Source organism: Pyrus communis, chromosome 6 (assembly GCF_041283825.1).
Source record: "Pyrus communis isolate YQ-2024b chromosome 6, ASM4128382v1, whole genome shotgun sequence".
In the NCBI taxonomy this organism is placed as follows: Eukaryota; Viridiplantae; Streptophyta; class Magnoliopsida; order Rosales; family Rosaceae; genus Pyrus; species Pyrus communis.
In genome coordinates this window covers 1,580,780-1,594,929 of record NC_142570.1, presented here as the reverse complement: position 1 = coordinate 1,594,929, position 14,150 = coordinate 1,580,780, and the positions used below count along the sequence as shown (strand labels likewise).

At 39.7% G+C, this 14,150-nt stretch overlaps 1 protein-coding gene, 1 non-coding gene and 2 pseudogenes across 3 annotated transcripts; all 4 read left to right on the top strand.

The window, feature by feature from the left end:
• Window positions 1–1,799: 1,799 nt before the first annotated feature.
• LOC137711347 (P-loop containing nucleoside triphosphate hydrolases superfamily protein) lies at window positions 1,800–6,988 on the top strand. The gene is made up of 19 exons (XM_068450574.2): window positions 1,800–2,354; window positions 2,452–2,609; window positions 2,715–2,807; window positions 2,892–3,105; window positions 3,239–3,366; window positions 3,450–3,548; window positions 3,658–3,735; window positions 3,827–3,919; window positions 4,028–4,057; window positions 4,214–4,777; window positions 4,861–4,942; window positions 5,026–5,121; window positions 5,202–5,381; window positions 5,510–5,616; window positions 5,709–5,887; window positions 5,975–6,139; window positions 6,238–6,491; window positions 6,579–6,742; window positions 6,842–6,988. Exons 1-19 carry the CDS (start codon window positions 2,240–2,242, stop codon window positions 6,986–6,988), a joined length of 2,946 nt encoding a protein of 981 aa, XP_068306675.2. The 5' UTR covers window positions 1,800–2,239.
• A 101-nt stretch (window positions 6,989–7,089) lies between these two features.
• On the top strand, window positions 7,090–7,894 carry LOC148696092 (uncharacterized; annotated as a pseudogene). Its single transcript, XR_015963309.1, has 3 exons — window positions 7,090–7,327; window positions 7,430–7,530; window positions 7,632–7,894. The product of XR_015963309.1 is annotated as an uncharacterized LOC148696092 (transcript).
• Window positions 7,895–8,947: 1,053 nt separating this feature from the next.
• TRNAR-ACG (transfer RNA arginine (anticodon ACG)) lies at window positions 8,948–9,020 on the top strand. Its single transcript has one exon. It is a non-coding gene; the product is annotated as a tRNA-Arg (tRNA).
• A 1,896-nt stretch (window positions 9,021–10,916) lies between these two features.
• LOC148696091 (uncharacterized) lies at window positions 10,917–12,027 on the top strand (annotated as a pseudogene).
• The last annotated feature ends 2,123 nt before the right edge of the window (window positions 12,028–14,150 follow it).

Here is a 14,150-nt window from a genome sequence, read left to right as displayed (position 1 = left end):
GAACGAGTACTTCACCAAAAAACACTTATATGATAAAAAATAAAAATAAAAATATGTAGTCAAAAATAATTTTAGTTGTCAAAAAACTACTTTTAACTAGGGTTGGGCATGGTCTGGATCGGGCCCAAATCTAGAGGAACCACACCTACCTATTTTAAAATGTAATGGGCCGGGTAGAGGGATTTTGAGTTTGAGAACCGGACTTAGCCCTAACTGTTAGAAACGGGTTGGTTCAGGGCAGGTCCACGAGACCAATTACTTTTTGTTTTTAATTTTTTTTCTTCCGGTTTTGGGTATACTGCCAGTGTCTTTTTTCTCTCCTCTCTCTCTCTCTCTCTCTCTCTCTCTCTCTCCTTCCTCTTCCCCTATTCCAAATGAAAAACTGAAGCAATCACCATTTCCCAATAATTGTGTCACCTAGGGCTTTGCCATCGTCGATGTCTTCAACTTTAATCGTCTCTCTGTCTGCAATTTCAATCGTCTCTCTGTTTGCAATTTTAATCGGCCTCAACGCTGCCGCTTCATGATTTGGTGACAGGTCTCCACCTTTTCCTAATCTCTAACTCCTTCACACTTTCTTGTATTTAGTTCGTCGGATCTAATAGTTTCTCGACTTGCAGGTGTTGAGAGGCGATGGATCTAAGATATTGTCAACATCTTGGACTCGGGACTTGGGAGGGAAGGAGAAGGAGTCGAAGAGGCTTTCGAGTTGGTAACTGAAATGGTTGATTAAGGAAGGTTGGGAAGACGGGGTTTGTTGACCAGAGGTCGTTTTGGTGAATCGGTGATGGTCTAAGTTTGGTGATGTCATCAAGGAGATGAGTGGGAAAAGATGAGTCGAGTGCGAGTCTGGGAGATGAGGGAGAGACTAGGTCACTTGGAGAAACAAGTCCAATCCAACGAGTGAGATTGGATCGATGATTGTTGATCATTCCATTTTAGAAACGGGCGAGTTCGAGGCCCCGTAATTCTAAGGATTTGGACACAGCTTCGCCCTATAAATAACACCACCCGGGCCCCCCCAACCCGTTTCTTCTATAAAAAAAAAAAAAAAGACCTGCCCCATACCTGCGTATACTCGTCCCGACCCGCGGATCCTTGACCCGTTTGCTCGCCCTTACTTTTAACCCTTCCAAACACAATACCAAACAAATCCTTAACTCATAGGCCAACTAATTTCATGGGCCAAGGATGGATTTGGGCCACGGAATTGAAAATTCAAGACCAGTTTCAACCTGACATTGACGACCACCAATAGGTAGCACAGAAGACGGAGGGGTGGAGAGTTGTGCTCCTAATTTCGCGCACTGTTTTCTTAACTCTCATGGAAGATCAACCGTGCACGGAAACTACTAGGAAACCAAAACACTACAAACAATAAACATCTGAACAAAACATGATTAAAAGTAAAAATAATTAAAGTAAATGATAAAAAAAAAAAAATTGGTCTAACCTTAATCAACGCCGCATTAGCTTGACGTCTCTTTGAGTTCTCTCAGGTGGGATTCTGTGTCTTTTCTTTAATTCACATTTTCCTGGATTTCCTTCGCTGCATTTCGATCACGATGATCAACATTTGTTCATGTGTGTATGAATAGTTACGGCCGTTTGATGCCCATTTTGTTTTTACGTTTCATATGAACAGCTAAAGGCATGCAGCATGCTCGATAACCAATTCGTTTTTAGGTTTCGATATGTAAAGCTAAAAGCGTCAGTTTGATAACCATTTTGATTTTCGTAACCATGCTTCTGGGTTGTTCCATTCTCCGCTTTCTCTTTACATGCGTACATACGTTCTCTTGTAGCTAGTGTGAAGCTCGGGCAAATTGTCTCTCACATTTTGTTTTTGCTTTTTTTTTATATCCGGTTTTCGAAGTTCTAACCAGATGTTCGTAAGTTTTTCGTTTCTTTTGAATGCAGCAAGCAGTGACTTGGGGCATGACCTCTACAATTTGAAGTGAAATATGAAATGAATACATATTTTATGTATATGTTTGTGTGTGTATATTATTGCTGGTGCAACCCCTCCCTAATCTTCATCACCTTTCGTTTGGAACACGATAGCATTTCTCCTACGTGGAGATTGTTTGTTCACTTTGCGCAGTTCATTGTTAGTACCCTTACACCATTAATGTGTTTCAAATTCGCAGGGTTTCTCTTTTTAAACAGAGGAATAATGTTGTTTAGCATGAGTTTTAGTTGAGCTCCGAAGCTAGACGCCACTCCCAAGTAGCTGATCATGGATTCCACATCGAATTACAGCAGAAAAGGAAATGGAGGAACCAGCAGCTCAAGTGTTCCTGCTACCGGGAATAGTTTCGAACAAGTTGTAAATCGTAATCGTGAGACTGAAGGTAAGGAAATCTAGCCACCTCCATTTGTTCCTGACATACTTCTCAAATGCGAGTCAACGATCTAAAATTTTTCGCGTTATGGAAATTTATCTTGCAGGGAAGCGGGGAGCGTGCTTAGCGGAGTGTTTAAATACTTTAGTTCCTAATCTAGATTTACCAACAAATGCTTCGTATGAGGACTTGAGATCTTGCTTGATTGATGGTACCGTTTTATGTCGGATGTTGAACAGGCTTAGACCCGGTCTTGTTAATGAGGTAAGTTGATAACTTGATAGGCTTTCCCCACCCCCTTTTTTACTTGAAGAGTTATTCGACAAGTTGGTGATCGAATGTCTGGTTTTGTAACTTCAATGTTCATAGAATTCGAGGTCATCCTCAGAAAATGTTGCAAGGTTTCTGGCAGCTATGGATGCATTAGGGCTGCCGAAGTTTGATATGTCCGACCTAGAGAAGGTATCTATCGATGTAATTTGTATGAATACAGCTCCCCTATCAAATTAAACAATATACGTTTGCTGACATTCAAATATTATGCAGGGGTCTATGAAGACTGTCACCGACTGTCTTTTAACACTTAAAGAAAAATTTATGCCAAATGTTATGGGAGATGTTATTACTATAACTAGTCCGACGACTAAATCTGGCAGCCAATCTTCCCGCTTCCAGCTTTCTCCATTATCCGTGGATGAGAGGCGGAAGGTCCTGTCTGAATCAAAATTTCAGCACGCATTGCATAGTTCTGTTATGGCAGGTCTGGCCATTGCCTTGTACAGATCAAACTTTATTTTTGACAATGTACTTTTGTTTGTTTTAGTTGATTAACTTTTACATGATGTTTTCGTCATTCAAACAGTGGGTGTTTGACGCGAATTTATCTTCTGCAGAGACATCGCCTTCACGAATGCATCATGTTGGGCATAAGTTCCACGAGGTGTTTCAGTTGAAGCAAGGAGGTTACGCGGATCTTCCTGCTGCAAAAATTTCAGAAATGATGAAACCGAACAGTTTAGATGTAAGTCATCAATGGACCTTGAAACTGAATCAGGTTTTCCTTTTGTGATCTCTTCAGTTTAATGTATTTTTAATGCACTTCAGCATCTCTTGCTGCAGAACGCTCCAACGCAGTCACTTCTGAGTGTTGTAAATGGAATCCTTGATGAAAGTGTTGAAAGAAAGAATGGTGAAATACCTCATGTATGGAAATCCGAAAGCACATGATTGTTAAAAAATAAGTTCATCACGTACAATATTCTAGAAATATAGAGTTTGAAATCTGCTCTTACACATTGCGTTTGTGGCACAGCGCGTGTCTTGCCTTCTGCGAAGAGTTGTCCAGGAGATTGAGCGGCGAATATCAACTCAGGCGGAGCATTTAAGAACTGTAATATGCTTTTATGAATACTTTTCACTGATAGCCTTATTAAGAAGTGCATTGGGTTAATTTTTTTTTTTTTTTTTATGGTTTTGTGCAGCAAAACAACCTTTTTAAGGCTCGTGAAGAGAAATACCAGTCCAGAATCAGAGTGCTTGAAACACTTGCATCCGGAACCAGTGAGGAAAGTGAGGTATGAAACATTTTTCGAAAGATTAGATCAGGAGTTGACAGCTTCTCGTAAACATGTTTCAATGTGGTACCGATGTCTTATTTTCAAAGTGTGAATTTTCTGGTACAGCTTATGATGAACCATCTTCAGCAAATAAAGGTATATTTTGCAGACAATAAAAGATATATTGCCGGTGTTTAAGTGTTTAAGCAGTCAAAGAATACGTATAAATTTACTTGCAGACTGCGGTTACGAGGATTTGCTCATTATATAAGTTTATGAATATAATTAAGTGGGAAAGTTTATAATTGGCAGAATGAGAGAACCCGAATGGAAGCAAAGAAGAAAACCGATGACGAGGATGTGAATGTGATCAGATTGATGAAAGAGAGGGATCAAAGCAACCTTGAAATTTCAGGATTGAAGCAAGAGTTGGATATAGCAAAAAAGACATATGACCTGCGTTGCTTGCAAATGGAAACGGAAGCGAAAGGTGCTAGAGCGGAGCTTGGAGAGAGGATAAAAGAACTCGAACGTCTCTTGGCAGAGTCGAGGAGTAAGGTGAAAGAGCTCCAGGCAAATTCTGAGTCAAAACATCAGTCTAATAGAGCAAAACTTGAAGAGAGAGTAAAAGAACTTGAACGTTCTTTGGCAGAATCAAGGAATAAAGTGAAAGAACTCGAGGCAAGTTCCGAGTCCAAATATCAGTTTTCTAAAGTAGAGCTTGAAGGGAGAATAAAAGAACTCGAACGCCTCTTGGCAGATTCAAGGAATGAGGCGAAGCAGCTTGCAACGAATTCAGAGTCAAAATATAAAAGTTGGTGCAAGAAACTGCGTGTTTACGAGAACTCTATGGACCTTCAACTTGGTTCACTAAAGGTATCTTTAGATCAAATTGTATTTTCAGCTTTAATGTATATGATGAATAGTACGCATTTCAAATCAATTTATGAAATATTCAGGAATTAAGATTATCTTCGGAGTCCATGAAGCGAGAAGTTTTGACGGCAGAACACAGTTACTCGGTGGACTTTAATCACTTAGGTAGGGTTGTCTATTGGAAGCATTCGTCTGTTTCGTGCAGTTTTTGCTAGAAGAGTTTCACGAGTTACAACTTTGTTTTCCAGGAGTGAAGCTTCAAGCATTAGCAGACGCGTCTGAGAACTATCATGCACTTCTCGCTGAAAACAGGAAGTTATTTAACGAAATTCAGGATTTAAGAGGTGCTACAAAATAAATTAGCGTTACTGTGGTTACATCTTGCGGAAAATATTAGAGTTCACTTCTTAACTTTCTTGCACAGGAAACATCAGAGTTTACTGTCGAATAAGACCATTTCTTCCTGGAGAAAAAGAAAAGAAGACGTTGGTACAACGTATTGGTGAAAATGGGGAACTGGTAGTTGCAGACCGCTCCAAACCAGGGAAGGAGGGTCATCGATTGTTCAAGTTTAACGAGGTCTATGGTTCAGATGCAACTCAAGGTTCTCTATTTTGTGTCTTTAATGTCGGATAGATATTTTTCGATTCATCTGTTGATTCTCCTTGAACATGATTGTACAGTGACATACATTACTATGCTGAACTTGAGCAATTTATTTAACTGTGGCAGCTGAAGTGTATGCTGACACACAACCGCTTATACGATCTGTGCTTGATGGATATAATGTATGTATTTTTGCTTATGGCCAAACTGGATCCGGGAAAACATACACGATGGTATGGAACATCTTTATATCCTTTTCAGCACAGACCGATAATTTGAAAAGATGCTGATCTGTTGATGTTTTATGTCCGTTGTTTCCTCTCAGACTGGTCCTAATGGATCAACTAAAGAGAACTGGGGGATCAACTACCGTGCCTTGAATGACCTTTTCGACATATCTCAACGTAGACAAAGCTCCATTACGTATGAAATTCAAGTCCAAATTGTTGAAATATACAACGAACAAGTGCGCGATTTGCTATCCAGCGATGGTGCTCAGAAGAAATATCCTTGTCGTTATGAAATGCGCTTCCTATTGTGTTGTCTGAGTTAATTTTGGTAACAGTCTTTTGTTTGCCTTGACTTGCACACACTTGGGATTATGACTCACTCTCAACCCAACGGGCTAGCTGTGCCAGATGCTAGCATGCACCCCGTGGAAGCAACCTCAGATGTAATAAGATTGATGGGAATCGGATTTAAGAACCGAGCTGTTGGTGCCACTGCGTTAAACGAAAGAAGTAGTCGCTCTCATAGGTTTGTACATTTCATCTTCGTAAAACTTCATCTCATATATATCTACATGTTACACATTTTCTGGTGTGTTTGATATACGCGTGAATCTCTATGTGCAGTGTTGTTACAGTTCATGTACGCGGGAAGGATTTGAAGACTGGTTCCGCGTTGATTGGTAACCTTCATCTTGTAGATCTCGCGGGAAGTGAAAGAGTAGACCGTTCAGAGGTAACAGGAGACAGGCTCAAGGAAGCACAACATATAAACAAATCATTGTCTTCGCTCGGAGACGTCATATTTGCTCTCGCACAAAAGAGCCCTCATGTACCTTACAGAAACAGCAAGCTCACTCAAGTCCTTCAAAGCTCTCTCGGTACTTCTTCGCTAGTTAGTTTTGTTGTTGTGCGAAGTTTTGTAAGATATGTAGCAATGCTGGAATTTTTACGGTGTTTTACAACAGGTGGGCAAGCGAAAACGCTAATGTTTGTGCAGCTAAATCCGGATGCAAGTTCATTTTCCGAAAGTTTAAGTACTCTAAAGTTCGCTGAGAGGGTTGCCGGAGTTGAGTTGGGAGCTGCGAAAAGCAACAAAGAGGGCCGGGATGTAAGGGAATTAATGGAACAGGTTCTCATTACATACAACGTATACATATGCTCGGGAAAATATGTACAAATAATGTTCTACAAACAAAATTTTGTTTCTAAATTTCTCTTGCCTCTGCAGGTAGCATCTCTCAAAGACACGATTGCTAAGAAGGATGGCGAGATTGAGCGATTGCAATTACTTGATGGCCACAGTGAGAAGCGTGGGACGAGCTCATTTAGGTATGAATCTTCGCAGCCAAGCAGAGTTTCTAGAGGTGGAAAGTGAAACCAAACACCGTTAAGTGGCGGAATGAAGGCTTAGGGCTTAAGGCAGCTTCTGATCCTGAAAACTGTGTTCTTGTACAGTATCATAAGCTCCAAAAGTCCATGCAGGACATTAAACAACAAAATGATTTTCTTCGGCAATCATCAAAGGTTGCCGGAGGTGATGACATAGGTCAGAATAAATATGCAGATATGCTGAGTACTTGGCATCTGGAGATGCAGATTCTGAGGGGAAATTAAGTGACTTATCTGACGGTGGTCTTTCTACTGGAACAGAAACTGATGGCTCTGCTGACAGCATGAATTATCCCGAAAGCATGAAATCCGATCTCTTGGAAAGGTGAGCATTACTTGCATTGAATCTAATGCGTTATCCAGACACACCAACGAGGCCTATATGTAATGGCATTGGTAATACCTGCTAATGACTCATATTCTGCAGGCCTAAAAGGATTAGCAGGATTCCGCGGCCCTCGCTTAAACCAGGAACAACTTCTTCACCTTCGGCATCAGGATCAACGAGCGCTGTGAAGGTGCCATCAGGTATGTGAAAATAGAGCTCTCTGTACCACTTATTACTTCAGTTTGCCTTCTGCTTATCAGCAGTATTACGTCTCTCAACAATTCACAATCACTTTGTGCAGGTATGAGAAAAAGTAGCAGTTCTTCGTCGCTGAAGCCGGCTGCAAACAGTTGGAAATAATTAGAACTCAGTCACTACAAGAATTTCTCCTCTCATTTTTTTGATATACATGTACAGAGTTTTCTCAGTTGCAATTTTCTGAAAATTTTAACAGCTCCTACCCCTAGCTTTCTAATTACTCAAACTTTTTGTTGTGTGAGCTCTAATGCAATTATGTAATGTATACAATTAAACCAACGAGCCTTGTGTATAATCCTTATCCGAGACACAAATCTTATCATTAAATTACAATCAAATTAATCTTTGAAGCACAACTCGTATCATTAAAATTACGGTCATATTAATCTTTATCCAAAGCACAAATCTTCATCTGAAACATCACATTTAAGCATTTCAAAGCTCATTATATTGTGTCACTTTACAACCATGTAATAGTGTAACTGTAAAGCAAAAACACCAATTGATACAGTAACTATTTTCCACATGCTATATTTTTCCGTATTTTACTAGGGTTAGAATATGTTTAAGCCAATGCTCTCTTTGATAATTTTACATTATAACCACATACCTTCATCACTGCAAAATTTGTATTGTTCCACTTTGACTCCATCTACTGTTGCTTGTGCTAGCGCCACTTTTTCATAGATGTTTATAGATTCCTTAATTGCACTTTCCAGCAAAGTAACTTCTCCCACAGTTATCTCACCCACGGCAAGCCCAGCCTTGAGAGATTGTTCAGTGTGGCCGGTACACGAGGTGATACACCACTTGTCACTATACAAATGGTGGGATATGTGTGCTAAAATGTTAATAACTTAAAAAATAAAATTTCTCATCACTTCTATTAAAACATGTGGTGTACCATTTGTATTCCCGTTACAATGAAAAATTTCTCGCCTAGCCTCAACACTAGTATTAGAACTTGTTCCAAATGCAAATCCCAAGTTAGAGATCGTATCCAAGGCTGAGATCGAATACATTCAACCTCTGGGCTTAGAATCGTTAGACCTATCTAATTCCTTAAAGTTGACATATCTGCCATGGTTTCAAGTATCAAGTCTCCACCTGGTAATTGATCACAAAGATTGAACATTAGAAGACCCTCTTACCGTAAATCGATTTGAGAGCTAATTTCTTGAATTGCTTGTGGTCTCAGAATTCAAAGCATTGGCCTTGGAAAGTGCTTCATCTTTTTTTTTTTAATTAGGGTTTAGGGTTTAGGGTTTAGGGTTTAGGGTTTAGGGTTTAGGGTTTAGGGTTTAGAGTTTAGAGTTTTTTCATATATATTTTAAAAAGGTTGCTTTCTTAGCAGACAATGACTCTGTGGCCCAATGGATAAGGCGCTGGTCTACGAAACCAGAGATTCTGGGTTCGATCCCCAGCAGAGTCGTGTTGATGTCTATAATTTTTTTTCATGAATAGTGAAATTATTATATTCATTAAATGTTTCGGTCTTTCTAGTTTAGTTTTGCACCTCAATGGTTGAGGCGCTGGTCTGCGAACCCGGGGTTCCGGTTCGATTCACACAGTAGGCAGACATTTTAGTATTTTGTGGAATATTTTAGTATTTTATGGCATGTTATTGTGTGCCATAGCAAAATTATTTAAATTTTTTGTTGATACATTCGATTCGATGGTCCTATTCTAAATTATTCAAACGAGAGGAAGATAGTTTGAACTCTATGTTGAAAATGCTGATGGGTAGTAAATGTCCACAGTGTTTTGGTGGAGTTTTTCAATGCCCTCATATATTGGTGTTTAACATTGGCATTGTTTATAACTACACACATATTGTCAATTCCTATAACAGATTGAAAATTGACTTTGGGAATGTAGGATATCATATTGTCAAAAGTGTGTTGTAAATTTCAAATGTAGTAATACGAGTTGCTCTATAAATAGAGCACTCGATTGCAATCAACAGATACAGAAAAATATAAAAGAAGAGAACGAGAGAAAAAGATCAATAACATCATTTATTCCTCTGTCTTTTATTTGTTATCCTCTTGTGCTATAGTTTTAAGTGTGACATTTTACATCTACCTCGTACCTACTATGAAAAGGTTATCTCTCTAACTTTGATATATTTATAACACGTTATCAGCACGAGTCTTTAAATATAATTATTCTCTCATCTCTCTTCGTCGAACGAAAGAAAGAAAAAATGTTTCCTCTAAGGTTTTTACTGTTCATCTTCTTCCTTTACCTCAACTGCGCGGTATACCCTCGTGACGAACTGTTTGCTTCATGCCTGCTCTTAGTTCTCAACCTAACGGTTACATACATCTTTGATTTCTTGTTTGGTTTAGAGATCGATTACTAACCTAGTATTTATTTATGTTAATTTTACTGCAATCCAAGATGGTGCGATACAATCGCCCATCTTGAACTGCAAATTTATTCTTACCGTGATCCAAGACGGTGCGGTATCATCTCCTATCTTGGACTGCAGATTTAATTTTACTACCAATTTTAGGTGGAGCGGTATAATCGCCCACCCTACCCTGCATATTTAAATTTGCCTGCTGTTTAATTTCATTGCAATTTTAGGTGGTGTGGTATAATCGGCCACCCTGCTCTGCGTATTTAATTTTCCTGCTACTTGAATGGTGCGGAATACTCGCCCATTCTATGTTACATTATTTCAATGAGAATGGTGCGGTACAATCGCCCTCCTCATTCACCCTGAAAATCTCGAGCCAGAAGTTTCGAGTGCTTATCATTTTGGCCTGAAGATCAAAATGAAAAATTTGTAAGAACCAGAAGTTCTAACATCATATTCCTCCAGGAATACATATTATTGCAAGTTCATACACATCTTATTTTCTTTTAGAAAAGAAAATGACGAACTTGGCGAAACTTGAATTTGTTGCCCTGGATATTACCGGGAAGAATTACCTGACCTGGGTACTAGATACCAAGATCCATCTGGAAGCAGGGAATCTTGGAGATACCATCAGGGAAAAGAGCAGCTCATCCTCTCAAGATCGGGCAAAGGCCATGATTTTCATTCGTCGCCATCTTGATGAGGCGCTAAAGAGCGAGTACTTAACGGTTGAAGATCCGTTAGCTCTCTGGAATGTCTTGAGAAACAGATACAATCACAAGACAACGGTGATTCTTCCAAAGGCTCGCTATGAGTGGACTCATCTGAGGATCTAGGACTTCAAGTCAGTGGCAGAGTACAATTCTCATTTGTAAGAACCAGAAGTTCTAACATCATATTCCTCCAGGAATACATATTATTGCAAGTTCATACACATCTCATTTTCTTTTAGAAAAGAAAATGACGAACTTGGCGAAACTTGAATTTGTTGCCCTGGATATTACCGGGAAGAATTACCTGACCTGGGTACTAGATACCAAGATCCATCTGGAAGCAGGGAATCTTGGAGATACCATCAGGGAAAAGAGCAGCTCATCCTCTCAAGATCGGGCAAAGGCCATGATTTTCATTCGTCGCCATCTTGATGAGGCGCTAAAGAGCGAGTACTTAATGGTTGAAGATCCGTTAGCTCTCTGGAATGCCTTGAGAAACAGATACAATCACAAGACAACGGTGATTCTTCCAAGGGCTCGCTATGAGTGGACTCATCTGAGGATCTAGGACTTCAAGTCAGTGGCAGAGTACAATTCTGCGTTGTTCAGAATTACCTCTCAGATGAAGCTCTGTGGGGATATTATTACTGAGGAACATATGTTGGAAAAGACTCTCAGCACATTTCATGCCTCCAACCTGCTCCTGCAGCAGCAGTATAGAGCGCGAGGCTACACTGAGTACAACCAGCTGATATCTGTGCTTTTAGTAGCTGAACAGAACAATGAGCTCCTGATGAAAAACCATCATTCCCGACCTACTGGATCTGTACCATTCCCAAAAGTGAATGCTGCTTCCCTCGAAGTGAACGCCACATCCTCTGGTGGTGATAATCATAAACGAGGACGTGGCCATAAGCTAGGTCGGTGGAATAGGAAAGGTAAGAACCATAAGGTTTAGTTTCACAACCAGGTTGCGAGGCATAATTCATGCCCGAGCTTCAAAAATATGAATCGCCACAAAGGCAAAGCTCATATGAAGAATGCTTCCAGGAACTCTGAAGGAGCCTGTCATAGGTGTGGTGACAATGGGCATTGGGCGCGTACTTGTCGTACCCCAAAACATCTGTTGGGTCTGTATCAAGCCTTCCTCAAGGAGAAGGGTGTCGAGACCAATTTTCTTGACCAGGCTAGACCAATGGATATACCTGATGTAGTGTTTGACTTATCAGGGCAGTTGAACACAACCCACCTAGATATTCCAGACTTTATTATGGAAAGGGGAAATGAAGTATACCGGTCCGATTGAATCATTGATGTACTTTTATTATGTTGAACTTGTAGTATTTCAGATTCAATAAACGTGGCATGTAAATTTCTTGTTATAACTTGCTTTTAACTCTAATTCTCTTACTCAGAGAGTATGGATAAAAACTGTGGTTATTCTCAGAATATGAGAAATGGCGGAGATATTTGTCTTACAGACAGCGCAACCACACATACAATACTTCGTGATCGAAAGTATTTCTCAAGCTTAATACTTAAAAGAGTAGGGGTAACAACAATATCAGGACATTCAGATGTAATTGAAAGCTCAGGGAAAGTCCAGATTATGTTACCAAATGGAACAATATTATCCATACAGAATGCATTGTATGCTACTCGATCTACTCGAAATTTGTTGAGTTTCAAAGACATACGTTTAAATGGATACCACATTAAAACGAAAAGTGAAGAAAATATGGAGTATCTATGCATTACCTCCAATGATACCCAGAAGCGTACATTGGAGAAGTTGCGTGGTTTTTCGAGTGGATTGTATTATACATACATAAGGACAATTGAATCACATACTGTCATGAACCAGAAGTTCATTGATTCAAATGTTTGCATGCTTTGGCATGACCGTCTAGGTCATCCAGGATCCACCATGATGCATAGGATCATTACCAACTCTAATGGACATCCATTAATGAGCAGGCACATTACTATCTCAAATGATAACCCTTGCAAAGCTTGTTCTCAAGGGAAGTTGGTAATTAGACCATCACAACTAAAGGTTCATGCTGAATCCCAATCATTTCTACAAAGAATTCAAGAGGATATTTGTGGGCCTATTCAGCCATCATGTGGACCATTTTGATATTTTATGGTTTTGGTTGATGCATCTACCCGATGGTCACATGTTTGTCTCTTGTCTACTCGGAATGTAGCCTTTGCGAGACTTCTTGCTCAAATAATTAAGTTACGAGCACAGTTCCCAGATTATCCTATTAAGCCAATCCGACTTGATAATGCTGGTGAATTTACATCTCAAACCTTTGATGATTATTGCATGACATTGAGCATTGATGTTGAACACCCTGTTCCTCATGTCCATACTCAAAATGGTTTAGCAGAAGCATTGATCAAGCGGCTTCAGTTAATAGATTGCACTCTACTTATGAAAATCAAATTGCCAGTCTCTGCATGGGGACATACCATCTTACATGTTACATCATTGGTTCGATTGAGACCTATAGCCAACCATCAATACTTTTCACTACAACTCGTGTTTGGACATCAGCCAAACATTTCACATTTACGAGTTTTTGGTTGTGCTGTTTATGTGCTTATTGCACCGCCGCAACGCAGTAAAATGGGACCTTAGTGTAGACTGGGAATTTACGTGGGTTTTGATTCACCATCTATCATTAGATATTTGGAACCCTTGACATGTGATATGTTTACAGCTCGTTTTGTTGATTGTCACTTTGATGAAACAGTCTTCCCGTCGTTAAGGGGAGAAAAGACCATTCCAGAAGAACGGAAAGAGCTGACATGGGTTGTTCCCACCTTGCCTCATTTTGATCATCGCAGCATTCAATGTGAAAATGAAGTGAGAATGATCGTTCATCTTCAAGGCATTGCCAATCAAATGCCAGATGTTTTTAATGATGCTATGAAAGTGACAAAATCACATATACCAGCTGCAAATGTACCTGGAAGAATTGATGTCCCTGTTGAACAAAATAAAGTGGCAGTGAATGATTCATCTGGTGCATGCCTGAAGCATGGTAGACCCCCAAGTTCAAACGATTTAGCCCCTCGAAAGAGAAAGTCGAGGGCACAACTGAATCCAAATGAAATCATTCAGGAAGAGAAAATGAATGATAAATCCATAATTCATGATTCTGGACTTCCAGAAAAAGAAAATCTCATTGATGAGACACATGTCCCTGAAGAGATAGAAGTACATGAAAGCAAAGAAATCTCTATAAATTATGCATGTACAAATGAATTGTGTGATCGAAATGAAATAATCATTGATGATATGTTCGCATTCGCAGTAGCCACTGAAATCATCTTAAATGATGATATTGAGCCCCGCTCTGTTGATGAATGCAAACAGAGACATGATTAGCCAAAGTGGAAAGAAGCAATCCAGGCAGAATTAAATTCCTTGGAAAGGCGGAATGTTTTTGGACCAATAGTCTAAACCCCG

Coding starts and splice junctions, on each gene's coding strand:
- LOC137711347 (XM_068450574.2), top strand. CDS start 2,240: ATGGATTCCACATCGAATTACAGCAGAAAAGGAAATGGAGGAACCAGC. Junction 5,382..5,509: donor TGGTTCAGATGCAACTCAAG/GTTCTCTATTTT, acceptor TAACTGTGGCAG/CTGAAGTGTATGCTGACACA. Junction 5,617..5,708: donor CCGGGAAAACATACACGATG/GTATGGAACATC, acceptor GTTTCCTCTCAG/ACTGGTCCTAATGGATCAAC.